The 21,885-nt window shown below is 37.6% G+C and overlaps 1 protein-coding gene across 1 annotated transcript in view; it reads left to right on the top strand.

The window, feature by feature from the left end:
- The window catches only part of AAGAB (alpha and gamma adaptin binding protein), an 89,294-nt gene that overhangs the window by 31,179 nt on the left and 36,230 nt on the right, over positions 1-21,885 (top strand). The window contains exons 2-5 of the mRNA XM_058294383.2: positions 407-597; positions 734-830; positions 1,198-1,287; positions 4,563-4,646. Coding sequence (XP_058150366.1) covers positions 407-597; positions 734-830; positions 1,198-1,287; positions 4,563-4,646 — 462 coding nt within the window. The remainder of the gene's footprint in view (positions 1-406; positions 598-733; positions 831-1,197; positions 1,288-4,562; positions 4,647-21,885) is intronic.

Here is a 21,885-nt window from a genome sequence, read left to right as displayed (position 1 = left end):
TTGCAATAAGTACAAAATAGTTACAGATTCTTGAAGATTCTTATAATCTTTTATCTTCCATAAAGTACATGAACAATAAAATAAATACAGCTGACTTCTTCCTTTCCCACTTGCTCTTTTCTGGGTATTATTTGTTTAATGACTGTTTTGTTTTCTACTACTGTTTGATCTAGCCACAGTAATTTTTGTGGCTTTAAGGAAAGAAAGCCAAAACTTAAATCTGTCTTCATTACTCTTATAATCAAATGATCAGAGAAGAAAATACCCTAATAAATGTAAGGCCGTTGAAATCCTTGTGTAAAGAGAAGCAGCCAAAGTACCAAGTTAATTTAGTATCTTATTGAGAAAATCGACCAGTGTGTATTGGTTTTATAGTTTTCATGGTAATGTTGTATTATTTATTTAGATATACTTGGGACAGAAGATCTTATCACAGAAGTGACTTCCAATGATGCTGTGAGATTTTATCCCTGGACTATTGATAATAAATACTATTCAGCAGATATCAATCTATGTGTGGTGCCCAACAGATTTCTCATCACTGCAGAGATTGCAGAGTCTGTCCAAGCATTTGTGGTATACTTTGACAGCACGCAAGTAAGACTTTGTTTTCCATGTATCCTTGAATAAGAAGTTATCTTGTCCCCCCTACCCCTGTGAATTCTCTTCTTAATGTCTTTTTTTTTTTTTTTTCTTTCTGTTTTTGTTTGTGTGTTTATTTTTCTCCTTCTAGAAATCTGGTCTTGATAGTGTTTCCTCATGGCTTCCACTGGCAGAAGCATGGTTACCTGAGGTGATGATCTTGGTCTGTGATAGAGTGTCGGAAAATGGTAAGGCATTCAGGTGAAATGGTAGTTGGTATGTATGTTTGTCATTTCTTGGAAAACTAAATACATTTGTTTCCTAAACTTAGAAAAATATGTATCAAGTACTAAAGACTATTAGTGTACCAAAATATTTTCAGTTATATCTCTTCGGAATCTGCTAGTATTTGAAATTTTTAAAAAAAATTTTTTTCCTTTTTTTTTTCAAGACTAGACACTGGGGTTGAGAAATATTTCTTCTCTATTTATTTTAGATGCCTTTGAGTAACATTGACATTAAGGGAAACAAATTGAGATTTGTGGAGAGTATGGCAGGGGTATGCATGTTTTTTAAAATTTTTATTTATAAAGATTCTTTTATATATTGTTTTAGGTGTAAACCGGCAAAAAGCTCAAGAATGGTGCATCAAGCATGGCTTTGAATTGGTAGAACTTAATCCAGAGGAGTTGCCTGAGGAGGATGGTATGTATTTTTATGTCAGTAGAAAACATTCAGGGAAGAATGATCACAGTGAAATTTCTTTCTTTAAAGACTTATTTATTTATCCTTCCCCCTGCCCACCCCGTTGTTTGCGGTCGCTGTCTACTCTCTGTGTCCATATGCTGTGTGCTTTCTGTGTCTGCTCATCTCTTTAGGAGGCACTGAGAACCAAACCCAGGAACCCTGTATAGAAGAGAGGCACTCAATCACCTGAGCCACCTCAGCTCCCCGGTTTGTTGTGTGTCTCATTGTCTTTCCTCTTTGTGTCTCTTTTGTTGCATCATCTTGTTGCATCAGCTTGCCATGCCTGCCTGCCATGCCAGCTCACCACGCTTGCCTTCTGCGCCAGCTTGCCTTCTCTGGAGGCACCGGGAACCAAACCCATGACCTCCCATGTGGTAGGGGGAAACCCAATTGTTTGAGCCACATCTGCTTCCCACAGTGAAATTAAAAACATTATTTCCCCCCAGCTATTTGGAAAGGTTAAAGCAAAATCCAGTGTTGTGATCTTTCTATTAGTTTAAAAGTACATTTATTTTATATCACCAATCATTTTAGGACTTTTGAAAATGTTCTTTATTTTTCTTATTAAAGGTGGAGGATTTCTACTTTAAATTGTTGTCATTTCCCCACTCCTTTGTTCTTTCTCCACAGCCAAAAAAAGGAGGGTTAGACCTATTTTCATAGACAGGTTTATGTTTCTTAATTTGAATCCATAGTAACCCAAAATTGAATTCCCATGATCCCTGGGGCCATGTCAGACTTATTTGTGTATCTTTTGGATATTTGAAACCACAAATAGACCCTGAATGGCCCCTCTGGGGTAGCTCTGCACTTAACTGCCTTCTACTACTTTCTGAACCCTCACTTCCAACTCTCCTTTCCCCTTTTCCCCCTGCTCCATTCCTCTTCTCATCTTTTCTCCTAGCATGTACATCTACCAAGTATACCCACAGTAGCTCTCCACCAAAAGCTTATGATCTGGTATGAGAGATAAATATGCATACAAATAATTCATTTTCCAAGTAGAATAACATAAATGTCATAAGTGTTTTGGGATGGGAGAGATTATTTCTGTTTAGAAGTTTAGGGAGTGTGTTGGCACCATAAACTCTTATGTGTCAACTACTCCATGAAGAAGTGGAAGAGGTACTAGACTTGCAGTTAGAGGACTGGTGGGAATGTGGCCATGGGAAAATGCCAGTTGTTCCAAAGACATTCTAGGCAGGGACAACCAATATGAATAAAAGTACACAGGACATAAGGAGTCATATATATATATATATATATATATATATATATATATATATATATATATATATTTTTTTTTTTTTTTTTTTTTCCCCCTAGGAATTAAGAAATGTCTTTTTATATTTTGGCTTATTTAGAATTTTCTAAATTGCTGTTACCTTCAAGAATAAAACCCTCCTAGAGAGGAGCTACAAGGGTTGATTTTTCTCCCTGTAAATTTCTAAGAATACCAAAAATTAACAAATAAACTTTCCTCTCCATGGTTTTCTAGGTACCCAAAACTCATGCCCTGTTTTATGTATGTGAGCATGTGTGTGATTGTTTATTTCTGGCACTCGAGTTTTCTCTTCTTCCTATTGCCCTTGGTACTCAATAGATGAGCCATTTAAGCTCGTTAATTTTGTAGTCTCTGCTCCTTTTTACTACTTACACTTCTCCTTGCCTCTTGTCTGAATAATGTTCTTTTATTAATTCAGCTTAATCTTGAAATAGATTTTTTGACATATCTTTAGGTAAGGTAAAACAAAAAACAAAAAACTTCCTAGAATTTTTTGGTAGAAACTGTTTCAAGCCATAGTCCCCGATTCTTTATTTGCATGTATTATTTGAACATAAATATAGGACTTATGCTTGTTCGTATAAAATTTCATCTTGTTGGGTTTAGTTTTTCACTTCAGACCATACTTTTCATTCCTGGTTATTTCTCCTAAAGTATTAGTAATTCTTTCAAGAGTTGGATTATTTATAGTTAAGATAAACATATATTTTTATGTCTCCATCCAAACACTGATGATAATAAACCCGTCTCTGTAGATTATTTTCAATTTAATACTCACCTTATTTCTGTTATGATGATATTTTTTAAATCATTCATCAGTCCAAGCAACTCAACAGTTGCTTGAGTGCCTGCTGTGTTTCAGTCACTGTGTTAGGCACTAGGAATAATGAACTTAAGAGACATGATTCCTGTTTTCAAGGAGTTTCCAGTCTAGTGGATAAGGTTCTACTAGAAAATTGTCAATTCTTGCATATCTTTCCTATAGGAGAGGTATACAGAGAGTGGTTTCATCCTTATTTTTCTTTTGAGGATAGGTTTGGTGATTTGTCCTTGATTAAATAGCTAGTAAGTGACAGAGCCTGAATTCAAACTCAGATCTTCTGGTTTCTGGTTCTATGTTCTTCCTGTTAATACCATTCAGCACTGGGCCAGCCCACTAGAGATGTGGTGGAGTATATTCTGTATTTCTCTGTTATTTTCCATCTACAGTCTTATAATCCTAAATACCTGAAGAGTCTCTATTTCTATGTACATAATCATACCTATCTTATAGCTAAGAATACCACCTTATTATTGCTATGTTAACTGGGATTATTGCCCTGTTATTTTGAGTAGCATCAGTCAAATTCCAGAAGCAGGATAGTACTAATATTTAGTTTTCTTTTGCTTAAATGGCCTTTTCCTGTCTCTTATACTTATGATTACAATAATTTCACTTCTTACTTTAAACTGTCTTTCTCTGATCCAGAAGTTCTCTGAACATGTCATAAACAATAATTGTTACTCTGTGGTTCCCAACAGAAGATAGGGCATTTACAGGATTTTATAATAGACTAAGAAGACCATTTCTGCCTTTGGGAAAGTAATATTCTATAAATAACCAAGATTGGCATATCTGTGACTCTCCCAGGGTTACATAATTAATGGAAACTTAAATTTTCAAGAGAATATGAGTGGATTCCATTGGTGAGGCGTTGGGGATGGCTTTATTTTACAAACTTCTTATATATTTATTTCATTATATTAGTTTCTAGAATATTCTTATCAGGAACTCTAAGCTTTATTTGTTTCCTTATTACATAAACTATAGTATGAAGTAACAACTAAAGAACAAGATAATTAAGCCACTGTTACTTGAAATTATGGCATGGAAATATACATATACATATATATTTATATATGTATGCATAATGTATGTATAAAATATTTATTTCCTCTCCCTGATTAGATGACTTCCCAGAATCTACAGGAGTAAAGCGAATTGTGCAAGCTTTGAATGCCAATGTCTGGTCCAATGTAGTAATGAAAAATGGTGAGTAACTTTGGACTAAAAGTCATTTTTCCTCCCTGATCCTTGGAAGTTTTAAATTTTTCTGATATATGTGGAACCATTAGGATTATGTGAAATCTGTAGATTTGTTCCAGTTCTTGAATTCCCACTTGAAGGAAAGCCAATAGTAGCATTTCTGTGATTTGTGAATATATGTTTAAAAGTTAATTTAGTAGGAATTTATAGCATGCCTAAAATGTGCCGGCATTGCCTTTGACTTTGAGAAATACCTCTGGAAGAATACATATCTATAGCTGAGCTGTGGAATCAAAGTATGCATTTTAAAAATGCCAGGTAACTATGCAAGGCAGTCTGTGATGAAGGAAGGATGACTGATAGAAACAGTGCACAGAGGCCAGAGAAATGGCTGTTGCTGTGGGCTTGAGTCTACCGAGAGGTTAAAAGAGAAAGTGGGTCTTGATGGTAGTCTTCTTGGGTTGGAGAAGATGGGGGTTGGTGAAGGGGAGAGTGGCAGGCAGGGAGGAAACGTGGCATCAGGAATAATGGTTGTACATTCTAATGTCACTAGGGGAATCTTGCCTAGCAGTTGGATCTAGCTTAGAGATCTGAATGCCAGGCAGGAGAATCTGGGCTTTTTCCTATAGGAATTGGTGAGTCACTAGAGATTTTTATACAAGGGAGTGATGCAAAGAGGTGGGCATCTTTGAAAGGTTAATGTAATGGTGGTGTGCAGGGTGCATTTGAAGGAAATGGAGGTACAGTCTGAAGTTGGGGAGTCCAGACAGCTGTTGCAGCAGCTCAGGAAAGAGGTATTGGGGCCTGGGCTAATATGGTGGCAGTGACCATGGGGTGGAAGGCTGGATATGAAATGCCGTCTGAAGTGGGTAGCCCAGTTGGCGCATACTGGCCATTTATAGTCCTTTAGGAATTGCTGCTTCTATAATGTTTTTCTCTCTTACAGCACTTGGCTGTCTCAACAAATATGTTGTGTTAGGTGAAACACTACAGAAGGGAATAAAAAAAAAAGTCTTCCTTTACAGTGAACTCACTCCATCCTCCCTGAGATAAAGGGTCAAGTAGAAGATCAGTTTTATAGAAGTAAAATATTTCATTTCAATTTTTGGTAGACTGTTGAGAATTAAGTAAGATTGGGGCCCTTTTAGCTTGCCTGAAGTCTTACCTAACCCTTGTTATCATTGGAGAGGCCACTTCTGACATCTTATGTTACCTCTTCCTCCTTTTCCCCTCCACTTCTTTCCTTCCTCCTTCCCCATTTTTTCATTCTAGGGGAAATATAATTTGTTGATTATGTTGAATTGCAAAGATATTTCTTTTTTTTTAATTAATTTTTTATATTTTATTTATTTATTTCTCTCCCCTTCTCCATTGTCTGCTCTCTGTGTCCATTTGCTGTGTTCTTCTGTGTCTGCTTGCGTTCTTGTCAGCAGCACTGGGAATCTGTGTCTCTTTTTGTTGCATCATCTTGCTATGTCAGCCCTCCGTGTGTGTGGTGCCACTCCTGGGCAGGCTGTGCTTTTTTCGTGCAGGGTGGCTCTCCTTACGGGGTGCACTCCTTGAGCATGGGGCTCACCTATGCAGGGGATACCCCTGCATGGCACGGCACTCCTTGTGTGCATCAGCACTGTGTGTGGGCCAGCTCACCACATGGGCCAGGAGGCCCTGGATTTGAACTCTGGACCTCTAATGTGGTAGGTGGATGCTCTATCAGTTGAGCCAAATCTGCTTCCCAAGATGTCTGATTTTATTCTACTGCTATAGCAGTCAAAATAAGGCCCTGATACATTCAGAAGGAATAAGGAGACTTTAGCCTATGTTGTCATCTCCCTTTTATCAAAATAAATGTGAATTAAGGCTCAGTTGTTATTTACTCATTCATTCAGCAAGTCTTTGTTGCACATTTACCATAATAAAGCATTGCTTTAAACTGTCTACCCTATTAAAATAAATTTAAAATACAGCATGTAAATTGGATTGATTTAGAATAAAATTATATTCAGTGGTGCTTGCTATACTTAAGAAAAATATTTTCAGAAAGGCTTCTTTGGCTTCAATCACTTTTTAAAAATTCCTACCCCTTAAGTTCATACATGAAAGAAGTACTGCCTTGTAATTTGTATAAATTGAGAGACTGGACTGAATGCATTTTAATACTTTAGAAGTATGGTCTTAGGTGTTTTCTGGGGGGGAAGGGAACCCTTTATACTGGTTTTATTTATTTTTCTTTATTTTTAAAGGAGCTTTAGAGTATATAAATGTTGCATTTTACTTGTTTTAGACACCAGACTATTCTTTGAAGAACTGCAAATCAAACAGGCATGTTGTAGAATTTTCATGGTTCTTTGCCCTTAACTGTCTTTGCTTTCTTCTTTTCTTTTTACTGTACTGGTATATCAGTTTGTCATTAACCAGAAAAAAACACAAAATATTGTCATTAATTTAGCTCCTTGTTTCCGAGGATGCTAGCCTATGTGATCCGAAGAAAACTTAACTATCTTCTCCCCAGGAGGAGCTTTGCATATGGAATTATGACATTTGCATGCATCACAGGTCTTAGGAAACATGAAAGACATCCTGGTACGGCCACCATCTTGCATTACAGACAGAGCTCTGCATGGATGTGTGGTGGTTTGTATTACTCTTCCATGGTGACCTGCCTCCTGTGGCCTTTGCAGAGCCTTGCTTTGCTGGTGGTCTTTCTGAGTGCTTATGAACTGAGTCTTCCTCCGTGGACTTTTCTTGAATATTCTAATCTTGTCTGCCAGCAGATTCTGAGACTAGTTCATTTTGGAGGTCTCTTTTTCTCTACTACCTTTTCTTTTTCATGTTCTCCCTTTCACTCTCTCTCTCTCCCCTTTTCTCTTTCTCTTTCTTTTAAAACCAAAATGTGTTTTAAACTAGAAAGTTATTGATAATCCAACTAAGAGCTCTTGACTACCAGAGCTCTGATTTGAACTTAGATATTTGATTTTGAGGTCAATGCATTTAGCTACCATAGCACATTGCCTTATAAACGAGTTTGTTGTAATGAAGTTTCCCCTTTACTGCTATTTCTCCAAAGAATCAAGTGATGGTTTCCAGTCCCATCGCTGCCACTTAGCTGTGTGACCTTAAGTAGATCTCATGCTCTCTAGATTTTATTTTAATCTGAAAAATGAAGTTGTTCTCCTTCAGTGGCTCCCAGCCGTGGCTGCACATTCAAATCACCTGGGGAACTTTTAAAAACTATACTGTCTGTGCCTCACCCAGACCATTTCTCTCAGAAAGTGAGGGAGAGGGGAGAGGTGGCTGCAGTATTTATTCAGGTACCTCAACCATTCTAATATGCAGCCATGGCTGAGAATCACTGACATAAATACTTTAAATATGACTTCCCACTGCCTTCTTGCCTTTGTGGTGTCTGATGAGAAATTGGCACTTAATCTTATTGAGGTTCCTTTGTATGTGTCATGTTGCTTTTCTCTTTATCTTTGGCATTTGACTGTTGGAGTATAACATGGAGTGATGTAGGTCTCTTAGAATATGCCCTGTTTGGAGTTTGTTGAGTTTCTCAGATATATATATTCATGTCTTTTGTTAAATTTCAGCCACTGTTTTTAAAAAATATTTTCTCTGGTCCTTTCTCCCTTCTCCTTCAGATGTTTCCACAATGCATATATTGGTATGCTTGATGGTATCCCATAGGTTCTTCAGGCTCTGTTTACTTTTTTTCTTTCTTCCTTCTCCTCAGACTAGATGATTTCAATTGTCTTAACTTCAAGTTCACTGATTCTTTCTTTTGCCAGCTTTAATCAGATGATGAACCACTCTGGGGAATTTGAAATTTCTGTTACTATGGTCTTCAGTTCTGTTTGACTCCTTTTTATAATTTCCATCTTTCTGCTGATATTCCTCTTTGCTGTTCAGCTCTTGTTTCCCTGATTTCCTTTAGTTCTTTGTGTTTTCCTATAGCTCTTTAATCATATTGGGGACCATTTTTTAAGTCTTTGGATTGTCCCAGGTCTAATCCTCTTCCTGATGGTTTCTAATGCTTTAATCTTCTCCTTTGATTGGGCCTGTTTCTTGTATGTTTAGCAATCTTTTGTTGAAACCTGGACATTTTGATATTTTAGTGTTCTGTTGCTCAAATTTAGACTCTGAGGCATCTGTTTCTTAAGCTTGTGTCAAGCTAGTGTTATCACAGAGCTTTCCTTCAATGCCAGGAGCTAAGAAATAAACAAACAAAAAGATGGGAGAAAAGAAAACACCTTCCCCAGTCTTTGATGATTGACCTGTGCAAGTGCTCTCCTTCAGGACTTATCCATACATTGAGTGTGGAGAATAGCACCAGACCAAAGCATGGGGGCTTCCTTGATCCTTTCTGCACATGCATCTTATCTTAGGCATGCATGTGTGGCCCTAATAATTCTCCTGTTTACATGGATATGAATGTCCCAGTTCACTAGGAAAGAGTTTCCTCATGATCCTGGACACTTCAATGTATGTCCTACAGCCAGCAATCCCTTGCTCAACATCATTAGCCAATAGGGAAATAAAAGGAGAGCCTGGTGAGCCGCCGTCTATGTGCATGGCAAGTTCTGGTCAGCGAGTCCTTCAGGCCACCACCAGACAGATTGGGCCCGACATACGTTCTCCATGTGTATGCCTGAGCCTTACTCTTCCAGGGATCCACATGGGAGCACGGGCTGCCTTCACATGAGCCCCGGCAGGGTAGTGGAAAGGACAGGTAAGCACTGTGAGATCCTACCATTTTTAAGTGGCCTTTTTCTTGATTCAGCAGTTACCATATGACTGCGATTCTTTAACTTTTTTCTGGAACTCTTAGAAAGATGTTTCTGCCAGTTCTTGCCAGCCAGCTTCTGGTTCAAAGCTTCTGTAGGGGGCCAGACCCAGAAGCATCACCATAATGATTGGGGCAGGGCCTCACTTATTGCCTTTTGTTTCTTTTTTTTTCTTTTCTTTCTTTTTTCATTTGGAAAAGTGGTAGGTTATAGAAAAATCATGTAGAAAATACAGAATTCCCATGTATTCCTCCATTACTACCACCTTGCATTAGTGTGGTACTTTTACAGCAGATGAAAGAATATTGTAATTGTACTATTAACTGTAGTCTGTGGTTAACATTAGGTTACACTGTGTTGAAACCTATGGTGTTTTTAAAATTTTTATTCTAGAAACATACAAAATACCTAAAATGTTCCCTTCAAGCATATTCAAATATATAATTCAGTAGTGTTAATTATATTCACAATGTTGTACTACACTTGCCACCATCCATTACCAAAATTACCCATCACCCTGAACAGAAATTCTTTTATAAGCATTACTTACCCCTTCCTGACCTTGCCCAGAAATATTTATACTAGTTTCTGACCAAGATTTTGCTTATTCTAATTATTTCTTCTTAGAGATCATACAATATTTGTCCTTTTGTGTCTGGCCTGTTTCATTTAATGATGTCTTCAAGGTTCATCCATGTTGTTTCATGTTTCAGAGCCTCATTCCTTTTTACATCTGAATAACATTGCATTGTATGTATATGCCATGTTTTGTTTATCCAATCATTGTTTGAATACTTGGGTTGCTTTCCTTTTTTGGCAATTGTGAATAGTCACTGTGAACATCAGTGTGCAAGTGTCTGTTCAAGTGCCTGCTTTCACTTCTTTTGGTTGTATGTTTGCAAGTGGGATTGCCGAGTCATATAGTAATTCTATATTTACTGAGGAACTGCCAAATGGTTTTCCATAGCAGCTGTGCCATTTTATATTCTAACCAACAGTGAACAAATGTTCCTATTTGTCCACATCCTCTTAACACTTGTTATTTTCTGTTTTTTTAATAATGGCCATTCTAGTGGGTATGAAATGGTATCTCATTGTATTTTTTTTAAAAATACCCCCCCATGACTCCCTTGTCTGTTTGCTTTCTATTTTTGCTCATTGGTTTTTGCTTGTTGGTTTTGCTTGTTGTCTGTTTTTTCTTAGGAGACACCAGAAACTGAACCTAGGACCTCCCGTGTGGGAGGCAGGTGCTCACCTGCTTGAGCCACTGCTCGTTGGTTTTTGCTTATTTACTTTTGCTTGTTTGCTCATTTTTGCTTTTTTTTTTTGCTTGCTGTCTGCTCGTTTTTTCTTACTGTGTGCTCATTGTCTTAGTTAGGAGGCACTGGAAACTGAACCCAGGACCTCCTGTGTGGGAGGCAGTTGCTCAACTGCTCGAGCCATTTCTGCTCCCTTATGGTTTTGATTTTTATTTCCCTATTAGCTAATGATGTTGAACATCTTTTCATGTGCCTTTCTAACCATTTGTATATCTGCTTTGGAGAAATGTCTATTCAAGTCTTTTGCCCATTTTTTAATTGGGCTGTTTGTCTTTTTGTTGTTGACTTACAGGATTTCTTTGCATATTTTAGACATTAACCACTTAGCAGATATATAGTTTCCAAGTATTTCCATGTTTCTATAGGTTGTCTTTTTCCTTTCACGATGAAGTCCTTTAACACACAGAATTTTAAAAATTGTTGAAGTCCCATGTAGCTGTGTTTTCTTTAATTGCTCATGCTTTTGGTGTAAAATCTGAGAAACCATTGCCTAACAGGTACAAAGGGTACTTCCCTTTGTTTTCTCGTAGGACTTTTGTAAGTTGGGTTCTCATATTTTGGTTTTTTGATCCATTTTGAGTTAATTTTTGCGTAATGCGTGAGGTAAGAGATCACTTTTTTTTTTACATATGGATAGCCAGCTTTCCTAGCACCATTTGCTGAAGAGACTATTCTTTCCTCGTTGAGAGGACTTTACACTCTTGTCAAAAGCCAATTAGCCATCGATGCCATGTTTTTTTCCTGAATTTTCAATTCAATTCCATTGATTTATAGTCCTTGTACCATTCCAATGCTGATTTGATTACTGTAGCATTGTAATAAGTTTTAAAATCAAGAGTGTGTGTTCTCTAAAACTTCTTTCTCAACACGGTTATGGCTATTTGGGGCCCCTTATCTGTCTGTATACATTTTTTTTTTTTCATTTTAAAAACAATTCATTGGGGAGCGGATATCGCTCAAGCAGTTGACTGACTGTTTCCCACATGGGAGGTCCTGGTTCTGTTCCCAGTGCCTCCTAAAAAAAAAAACAACAAGCAAACAAATGAAAAGCCCAACTCAGGGGAGCCATTGTGGTTCAGTGGCTGAGTACCAGCTTCCCAGAAAAAAGGTCCCAGGTTCTTCAGTCCCAGTATCTCAAAAACAAGCAATTTAACTGAAATATATCATTCATACATCAGCACACATGAACAATAAGTGCATACTGAGGAGCGGGTATAGCTCAAGTGGTTGAGTGCCTGCTTCCTATGTACAAGGTCCCAGGCTTGATCCCCGTACCTCCTAAAAACAGAAACAATTGAGAAATAAAAACAACAGCTCTCTTTGGGGAGCAGATGTAGTTCAGGGGTTGAGTGCCTGCTTTACATGTACGAGGTCCTGGATTCAAATTCTGGTACCTTCTTAAACACAAAAAACCAAGACAATTAAAGTTGTGAACTTACAAAACAAGCATACATAATATCATACAGAGCTCCCATACATCATCCCACTGCAAATACCTTCCATTTTTTTAAACATTTATTAACAAATTATTGAAGAACATTGTCAGAGTTACTACTAACTATAGTCCATATCTTTTGGTGTATTTTTCCCCCAACCAGTCCTATTATTTTTGTTGTTGTTCGTAAACCATACAATTTACCTAAAGTGTGCAATCAGTGGCATTTAGTATAATCACTGAGTTGTGCATTCATCACTTCAGTCAATATTAGAGAAATTTCATTACTCCAGAAAAGAAAAACAAAAAAAACCCACTATCATACCCATATGTTAATGCTATTAATTACAAGTCCTATGATCTTTCACCATTTCTAATCATTTACAAACAACTTTTTACCAATTCTGCCCAGATTAAACCTCAGCTTTCCATTCTCTAACCAAGTTCTGTTCTCTGGTACCTTATATTCTAGCTATTAACTCCACGAGTTTGCTCATTATATTTAGTTTATAATAGCAAAGACATGCAATATTTGTCTTCCGTGCCTGGCTTACTTCACTCAATGTCCTCCAGGTTCATCCATGTTGTCATATGCTTCATGAATTCATTTCTTCTTACAGCTGAATAATATTCCATTGTGTGTTGTGGCAGTTTGAAATATTTATAAATTCTAAAAAGGGATATTGATTATGTTTTTAAACTGGTCTGTTCCTCTGGGTGTGATATCCCTTTGATTGTATTAAATTCAGAGGTTTCGCTTTTACTTTATAAAATCAAGACTAGGGCTTTGATTCCACTATGTCATTAGGGTGAACAGGGTTGCCCCCCCACCCCCTTGGTGGGCTGTATAAAGGGATGCTTATTCAAGAACACAGAAGTAGATTCACAGAGGATCCTGTGGCCCCAGGAAGAGAGATGAGGCTGATAGATTACAGCTGACCTTGTGAAGAGACCAGACCAGCTGAGCCAGGAAAGAAACGAGCCTCAGTAAGAGAGAGACGCAAGCCTCATGCCAGCCTACGGCTGAGATGAGCAGAAGCTGGGGCCACGGAGCCGTAAGAGGAAAGAGGAGGGCTGAACCCTTGCAGACATCACCCGCCATCTTCTTCAATATGTGGCACCAGACTTTGGGTGTACTCTTTAGGGCCTTGTAACTGTAAGCTTTTATCCCAAATAATTACCCTTTATAAAAGCCAGCAGATTTCTGGTATTTTATATTAGCACTCCTTTGGCTGGCTAATACATGTGTATATACCAGTTTATCTGTTTGTCAGTTGATGGACACCTGGGTTGTTTCCATCTTTTGGCAATTATGAAAAGTGTCGCTATGAACATTGGTGTTCAGGTGTCTGTTCGTGTCTCAATTCTTCTGGGTGTATACCTAGTAGCAGTATTGCTGGGTCACATGGTAGATCTGTGTTTAACATCCTTAGGAATGGCCAAACAGTCTTCCACAATGGATGTACTATTCTACATTCCCACCAGCAGTGAATAAATGTTCCTATCGTTCTTCATCCTCTCCATCACTTGTAGTTTTCTGTTTTATTAATAGTGACCATTCTAGTAGGTGTGAAATGCTATCTCATTGTAGCTTTGATTTTTATTTCCCTAATATCCAGTGATGTTGGGCATTTTTTCAGGTGTTTTTTTTTTCCATTTGTATTTGTATTTCTCATTTAGAAAAATGTTTATTCAGCTCTTTTGCCCATTTTTCAAGGGGGTCATTTGTTGTTATTGAGTTGTAGGATCTTTTTATATATTGTGGATATTAGACCCTTGTCAGACATATGCTTTCCAAATATTTTCTCCTATTGAGTAGGCTGCCTTATTTTTTGTTTTGTTTTATTTTGTTTTGATTTTGTAGGTACTGGGCCTGGGGACTGAACCTGGGACCTCGTACATAGGAAGCTGGTACTCAACCACTGAGCTATATCTGCTGCACTGGGCTGCCTTTTTATCCTCTTCACAAAGTCTTTTGAGGTGCAGTAGTGTTTAATTTTGACAGGGTCCCGTTTATCTATTTTTTCTTTTGTTGCTTGTGCTTTGGATATAAGATTAAAGAGACCCCCCCCCCCCCCCCCCAGGTCTTGTAGATGTTTCTTAACATTATCTCCTAGTTTTATGGTCCTGGCTTCTATGTTTAGGTCATTGATCCATTTTGAGTTGATAGGAATGAGATAAGCGTCCTCTTTCATTCTTTTGCTTATGGATATCCAGTTCTCCCAACACTGTTTATTTAAGAGACTGTTCTATTCCAGAATAGTGGACTTCGTAGGCTTATTGAAAATTAGTTGACCATAAAGGTGAGGATCTATTTCTGAACTCTCAATTCGATTCCATTGCTCAATGTGTCTGTCTTTATGCCATTGCCATGCTGCTTTGACCACCGTAGCTTTATAATACACCTCAAGGTCAGGGAATGTGAGTCCTCTGACTTCGCTCTTCTTTTTTAGGGTGTTTTTGGCTATTTGGGACTCTTTTCCCTTGCAAATAATTTTGGTAATTGACTTTTCTATTTCTTTTAAGTAGGCTGTTGGAATTTTGATTGGTATTGCTTTGAATCTATAAATTAATTTGGGTATAATTTGTATCCTCACAATGTTTAGTCTTTTAATCCATGAACAAGGAATGTCCTTCTCTTTGTTTAGGTCTTTGATTTCTTTTAGCAGTGATTTGTAGTTTTTGGAATACAGATCCTTTACATTCCTGGTTAAATTAATTCCTAGATTTCTGAGTCTTTTTTGTTGCTATTTTAAATGGAATTTTGTTCTTAATTTCCTCTGCAGCTTGCTCATTTCTAGTATATAGAAACGCTGTTTATGTTTGTGTGTTTATCTTGTATCCTGCCACCTTGCTGAACTCATTTATTAGCTCAGGTAGCTTTGTTGTAGATGTCTCAGGATTTTCTAAATATAGGATCATGTCATCTGCAAATCATGAGAGTTTTACTTTCTCTTTTCCTATTTGGATGCCTTTTATTTCTTTTTCTTGACTAATTGCTGTAGCTAGAACTTCTAGCACAATGTTGAATAACAGTGGTAACAGTGGGCATCCTTGTCTTGTTCCTGATCTTAGAGGGAAAGCTTTCAGTCTCTTCCCCATTGAGTATGATGTTGGCTGTGGGGTTTTCATATATACCCTTTTGTTTGTTTGTTTGTTTGTTTGTTTGTTTTATTAAAGATTTATTTATTTATTTCTCTCCCCTTCCCTCCCCCCGCCCCCTGTTGTCTGCTCTCTTGTGTCCATTTGCTGTGTGTTCTTCTGTGTCCACTTGTATTCTTGGCTGCACTGGGAATCTGTGTCTCTTTTTTGTTGTGTCATCTTGCTATGTCAGCTCTCCATGTGTGTGGCGCCATTCCTGGGTGGGCTGCATTTTTTTTTGTGTGTGTAGGGTGGCTCTCCTTGTCGGGCACACTCCTTGTGCATGGGGCTCCCCTACACGGGGGACACCCCTGTGTGGCACTCCTTGTGCATGGCAGCACTGCACGTGGGCCACTTCACCACACGGGCCAGGAGGCCCTGGGTTCAAACCCTGGACCTCCTGTATGGTAGGCGGATGCGCTATCAGTGAGCCACATCCACTTCCCAGTGAGCCACATCCACTTCCCTGTATATACCCTTTTTTATGTTGTAGAACTTTCCTTCTATATCTGTCTTCTGAAGTGTTTTTTCAAGAAAGGCTGCTGGATTTTGTCAAATCCCTTTTCTGCATCAATTGAGATAGTCATGTGGTTTTTCCCCTTCCCCTTGTTAATGTGGTATATTACGTTCATTGTTTTTCTTATGTTGAACCACCCTTAAACACACAGAGAATAAAACCCACCTGATCATAATTTATAATTGTTTTTATATGCTTTTGTATTTGATTTGAAGTATTTTGTTTAGAATTTTTGCATCTATGTTCATTAGGGAAATTGGTCTATAATTTTCTTGTAGTGTCTTTATCTGGTTTTGGTATTAGGGTGATGTTGGCTTCATATAGTTCAAGTTGTCTGATTCCTTGTTGATCATCTGTTTAGTTTTTCTATCTATTGATGTGAGTATTGTGTTGAAGTCTCCATCTTTTTTTGTATTGACATCCATTCCTTCTTTCAGTTTTGTCAGAGTTTGCCTCATGATTTAGGGATACCCTGATTAGATGCTGCTGTTTCTGGCTCTTCTAGCCAAAGTGTATAATCAATGGCTTTTAGTATAATCACAATGTTGTACATTCATCGTCTCAAACATTTTAGAACAATTTTCATTACTCCAAAAAGAAAGACTCCACACCCCTTGGCCTTCTTTCTTCAGACCTACATGACCACTTATTTCCTTTCATCTTTATAAATTGATTTATATTTACATTTTATATAAATGGTATCATACAATATGTAGTACTCTGTTCTGGTTTCCTTCACTTAGTATTAATATAATGTGGGGTTTTTTGCCTGAAATTAACATTTTGTACAATAACTTATATTTGTACAGCTTCAAAGAAAAATGGTCTTATATGTGCAATTCTACCCATATTCATATTTCACGTAATATATTTATATTTCGCATAATATATTTAGGTCATAATAGGGCAGTCATACAGTATTTGTCCTTTTGTGTCTGGCTTGCTTCACTCAACATAATGTCTTCGAGGTTCATCCATGTTGTCATATGTTTCATGACCTCATTTTTCCTTACCTCTGCACAATATTCCATTATACTCCACAATTTGTTTATTTGTTCATCAGTTGATGGACAACTGAGTTGTTTCCAACTTTTGGCTATTGTGAATAATGCTGCTGTGAACATCGGTGTGCAGATATCTGTTCATGTCACTGCTCTCAGTTCTTTTGGGTATATACCTATGAGTTGGTATTGCTGGGTCTATGGCAAGTCTATATTCAACTTCCTTAGGAACTGCCGAACAATCCTGCACAGTGGCTGTACCATTGTACATTCCAACCAGTAGTGAATAAATGTTCCTATCTCTCCACATCCTCTCCAACATTTAAGCCCGTGTCTTTTGATTCAATGTTATTACTGTAAAGGCATTACTTATTTCAACCATTTTATTTTACCCTTTGGCTTTCATATGTCATTTATTTTTGTCCATCTTTTTACTTTTTTGGTTACCCTTTCTGATAGTCTTCACTTCTATACTTTTTTTTTTTTTTTTCTGGCTGCAGAACTTCCTTTAGTGTTTCCTGCAAAGCTGGATTCTTACTTACAAACTCTCTTGGTTTCTATTTATCTGTGACTATTTTAAGCTAGCCATCATATTTGAAGGACTGTTTTGCCAGATAAATTCTTGGTTGGCAGTTTTTCTCTTTCAGTACCATAATTATATCATAACACTGCCTTTTTGCCTCCATGGTTTCTGAAGAGAAATTTGCACTATGTCTTATTGGACGTCCCTTGTATGTCATGTTTCAGTTTTCCCTTGCTGCTTTCAGAATTTTCTTTATCTTTGGCATTTGGCATTCTGCTTATTATATGTCTTGGGGAGGTCTGTTTGGATTCATTCTAATTTGAGTATTGTGCTTCCTGACATACATTCATGTCTTTCATGAGAGTTGGGAAGTTTTTTGCCATTTTTTCCCTCAAATATTCTTTTTGCCCCTTTTCCCTTCTTGTCTCTTTCTGAAACTCCCATAAAGCATATGTTGGTATGCTTCATGTTATCATTTAACTCCCTGATCCTCTGCTCAATTTTTTCCATTCTTTTATCTTTCTATTCTTCTTTCTCTTCAATTTCAGTTGTTCTTTCCTCTACATTGCTGATTCTTTCTTCCATGATTTCAAATCTGCTATTGTGTGTCTCTATTGTATTTTTTCTCATTTATTGTGTCTTTCATTACCATAAGCTGTTATTTTTCTATCCAAGATTTCAAAATTTTCTTTGTTCTACTCAGTGTTTTTTTAATTTCCTTCCTTCCCTTCCCTTCCTCCCTCCCTCCTTCCCTCCCTTTTCTTTTCTTTTCTTTTCTTTTTTCTTTTCTCTTCTTTATTTCTTTGTGACTTAGGAGATTTGTGTGAACCTCATTGATTACTATTTCAAGTCCTGTGACTCATCTGGAGCTTTGACTTGTTCATTTGCCTGAGTCATTTCTTTTTTCTTTGTATGATTTGTAATGTTTTGCATCAGATTCTAATGCTGAATTTACTCATATTCCATTTCTCTCTCTTGCCTAGGGATTTACTGTTAAGTAGCTGTGTGCTACACTGTTCTCTGACTTGTGGTTCAACTTGCTCTAGATATTTAGGATTGTCTCTTTTTAACTGCTCAAACCAGGGCTAAGGACCCAGTATTGGGGTGCGGGCCAGTTTCCAGGTGCCTTGGAGAGGGTGGCAATAAAGACACCTGCTGGCTTCTTTTATTATTTTTTTCCTGTTTCGTGCAGTCTTCTGGTCTGGCCAGGATATGATACTCTTTGGTAGACCTCTCAGCCCAGACCCCAGATGCTAGGGGAGAAATGCATTCAGAGTAACTCCTCAGGCAGGCAGTATCAAAGCAATGTCCTCAGGGCTGGCCAAGCCTCACAAACTTTCTCTGAGCTTGTTCTCCACCCTTGGTATGCCACACCCTTCTTCCCTCTGCCTCTTCAGTAACCAGCCTGGCCTTGGGGAGGGTGTTTAAGAAGGCAAATTATCTTTATCTCCCTGCCCATCCTTGGGGCAAAGTGTTGAGACCTACCCAGCCTGGAAGTATGTGACACCTCCAGTGTAGCAGACCAAGTTTGCTGGCAAAATCTGAATTTGCTGTAGGCTGTGTTCCTTTCTCTCCCCTTTCTTGGGCAAGAGGATTCCTGTAACCCTCTCAGTGTATAGCCACTGCAGTCCACAGCCCCTGCAGTCTGCACATTGCTATTTGCTCCATAGGTGAGGGGAAGGGCCCTCACTGCTGCTTTTGCAGCTCTACTCATGGGATTTTTCAGCCAGCTGAGACTCCTTTCCTTTACCCATTTCTCTTCTGGGTGGTGTCTTGCCTTCCCCTGGTGTCCTGAGTCCCAGAACAACCTTCCAGACAGTCTCCTAGCCTTTAGCTATTTTTTCTCTTCCATATAAATTTGATGATTGGCGTTTTAGTTTGCCAAAGCACTGCTGATACAAAGTACCAGAAATGGGTTGTCTTTTGTATAAAGAGTGTTTATTTAGGGTAAAAGCTTACAGTTCCAAGGCTGTGTGAAGTCCAACTCAAGATACCACATGAAGTGTTTTCTCAACAAATTCAGCTGCCGTGTGGTGAAGCAAGATAGCTGCCATCTCTGCTGAGGTCTCCACCTTTCTGCAGCTGTAGGCAAACCTGGCAACTCTGTCAGTCTCAGCAGCTCCACTTTCTTCCTGAGTTCAGCTGCAAGCTATCAGGCATATGACTCATCTCTCTCTCTGGACTTCAGCTCTTTGAGCTTCTCAGGGGCTTCTCTCCTTGCAGCTCGACTGTGGGGGAACCTGGAGTCCTTTCTCTCACATGACCAGATCAAATATTTCAGCTTCTTTTATCTGTGTCTGTGTCTGTCTCTCTCTGTGTCTCTGTTTATATCAGACCCAGCCAGAGGGCAGAGAGCCAAGCTGGCTGCCTCACCGATATAGTCCAATCAAAAACACTGAAGTGATCTTATTAAGTAATAAAAGGACCCTCAGTTGAATATAATGCAATCAAAGGGTATCACACCCCCAGGAATAGACTAGTTTAAAACATAATCTTTTTGGGATTCATAAAGTAAATTCAAACTGCTGCACTTGGCTTTTCCATTTCTGCAAAGATGGCTGTTAGATTTTGATTGGGATTGCAATGAGTGTATAAATCGCTTTGGATAGAATTGACATCTTAACAATATTTATTCTTCCACTCCATGAACGTGAAATATCCTTATATTTATTTAGTCTCCTTTGAGTTCTTTCAGTAACGTTTAGTAATTTTCCATGTACAAGTCCTTTGTATCCTTCTTTAAATTATTTGTAGATATTTGAGTCTTTTAGTTTTTATTGTAAATTTAATTTTTTTCTTGATTTTCACTTCATATTTTCATTACTAGTGTACAGAAACACTATTGATTTTTTCCTGTTGATCTTGTAGCCCACCACTTTGCTGAAATAATTCATTAGCTCTAGTAGCTTTGTTGTGGATTTTCAGGATTTTCTGAATATAGGATTATGCCATCTGCAAAAAGGAAAAGTTTTAGTCTTCCTTTCCAATTTTGATGTTTTTTATTTCTTTTTTGTACCTGATTGCTTTGACTAAAACTTCTAGTATATTGTTGAATAACAGTTGTGACAGTGAATAACACAAGATCAGGAATAACACAAGTATGTATGCTGTGGGTTTTTCATATATGCCCTTTACAATGTTGAGGAAGTTTCCTTCTATTTTTCTAAGTGTTTTGATCAAGAAGCGCTGCTGGAGTTCATCAAATGCCTTTTCTGCATTAATTAAGATGATCAAGTGGGTTTTTCCTTCTTTCTGTTCATGTGGTATATTTCATCAGTTGATTTTTTAATGTTGAATCCCCTTTGTAGACCAGTGATAAGCCCCACTTAATCTTGGTGTATGATTTTTTTTTAATGTGCTTTGGATTCAGTTTGCTAGTATTTTGTTGAGTATGTTTGCATCTATATTCATAAGGGATCTCAGTCTTTAATTTTCCCTTCTTGTAGTATATTTGGCTTTGGTGTTAGGGTGATGTTGACCTCATAGAGTGAGTTAGGAAGTGTTGCCTCTCTTCAATTTTTTGGCAGATGATTGAGCAGGATTGGTATTAATTCTTTTTCAAATATTTGATTTGGTAAATATTCACTAGTGAAGCCATCTGGTCCTGGAGATTTTTTGTTGGGAGATTTTTTTCGGTGACTGCTTCAATTTCTTTACCATTATTGGTCTGTTGAGATCCATTTCTTTTTGAGCCTGTGTAGATAGTTTGTGTGTCCTTAGGAATGTGTCCGTTTCATCTAGGTCATCTAATTTGTTGGCATACACGTTGTTCATAGTATCCTCCTAAAATTCTATTAATGTGGGGTCAGTAGTAATGTCCCCCCTTTTTATTTCTGATTTTAATTATTTGTGTCCTTTTTTTCTTTGCCAGTTTAGTGAAAGGTTTGTCATTTTTATTGATCTTTTCAAAGAACCAACTTTTTGGTTTCATTGATCCTCTGTTTTATTTTTATTCTCTAAATAATTTATCTCCCCTCTGTTCTATGTTGTTTCCATCTTTCTTCTTGCTTTGGGTTTAGTTTGTCATTAATTTTCTAGATTCTCCCATTGTGTGGTTAGGTTTCTTGAGTTTAGATCTTTTGTCTTTTTTTAGTGTAAGTATTTAGAGCAATACATTTTCTTCTCTGCACTATGCTGTATCACATCAGTTTTGGTATGTTGTGATTTCATTTTCATTTGCCTTAAGATATTTCCTAATTTCCCTTTTGATTTCTTCTTTGATCCTTTGGTTGTTTGAGTGCCTTGTTTAATTTCCACATATTTGTGAATTTCCAGTTCCTCTAGTTTTATTGGTTTCTAGCTTAATTCCATTGTGGATGGAGATGATATATTGTATGATTTCAGTATATTTTAAATTATTCATGATTGTTTTGTGACCTAATATCTTGTATGTCCAGGAAAATTCATATATACTAGAGAAGAATGGGTGTTCTACTCTTGGGTAAAGTGTTCTATTTATGTCTGTTAGATCTTGTTGGTTTGTAGTATTGTTCTTGCTCCTATTTCCTTATTGATCTTTTGTCTA

Source organism: Dasypus novemcinctus, chromosome 3 (assembly GCF_030445035.2).
Source record: "Dasypus novemcinctus isolate mDasNov1 chromosome 3, mDasNov1.1.hap2, whole genome shotgun sequence".
Taxonomy (NCBI): domain Eukaryota; kingdom Metazoa; phylum Chordata; class Mammalia; order Cingulata; family Dasypodidae; genus Dasypus; species Dasypus novemcinctus.
Note: the sequence above shows the minus strand (reverse complement) of the source record. Positions and strands in the feature narration are given on the sequence as shown.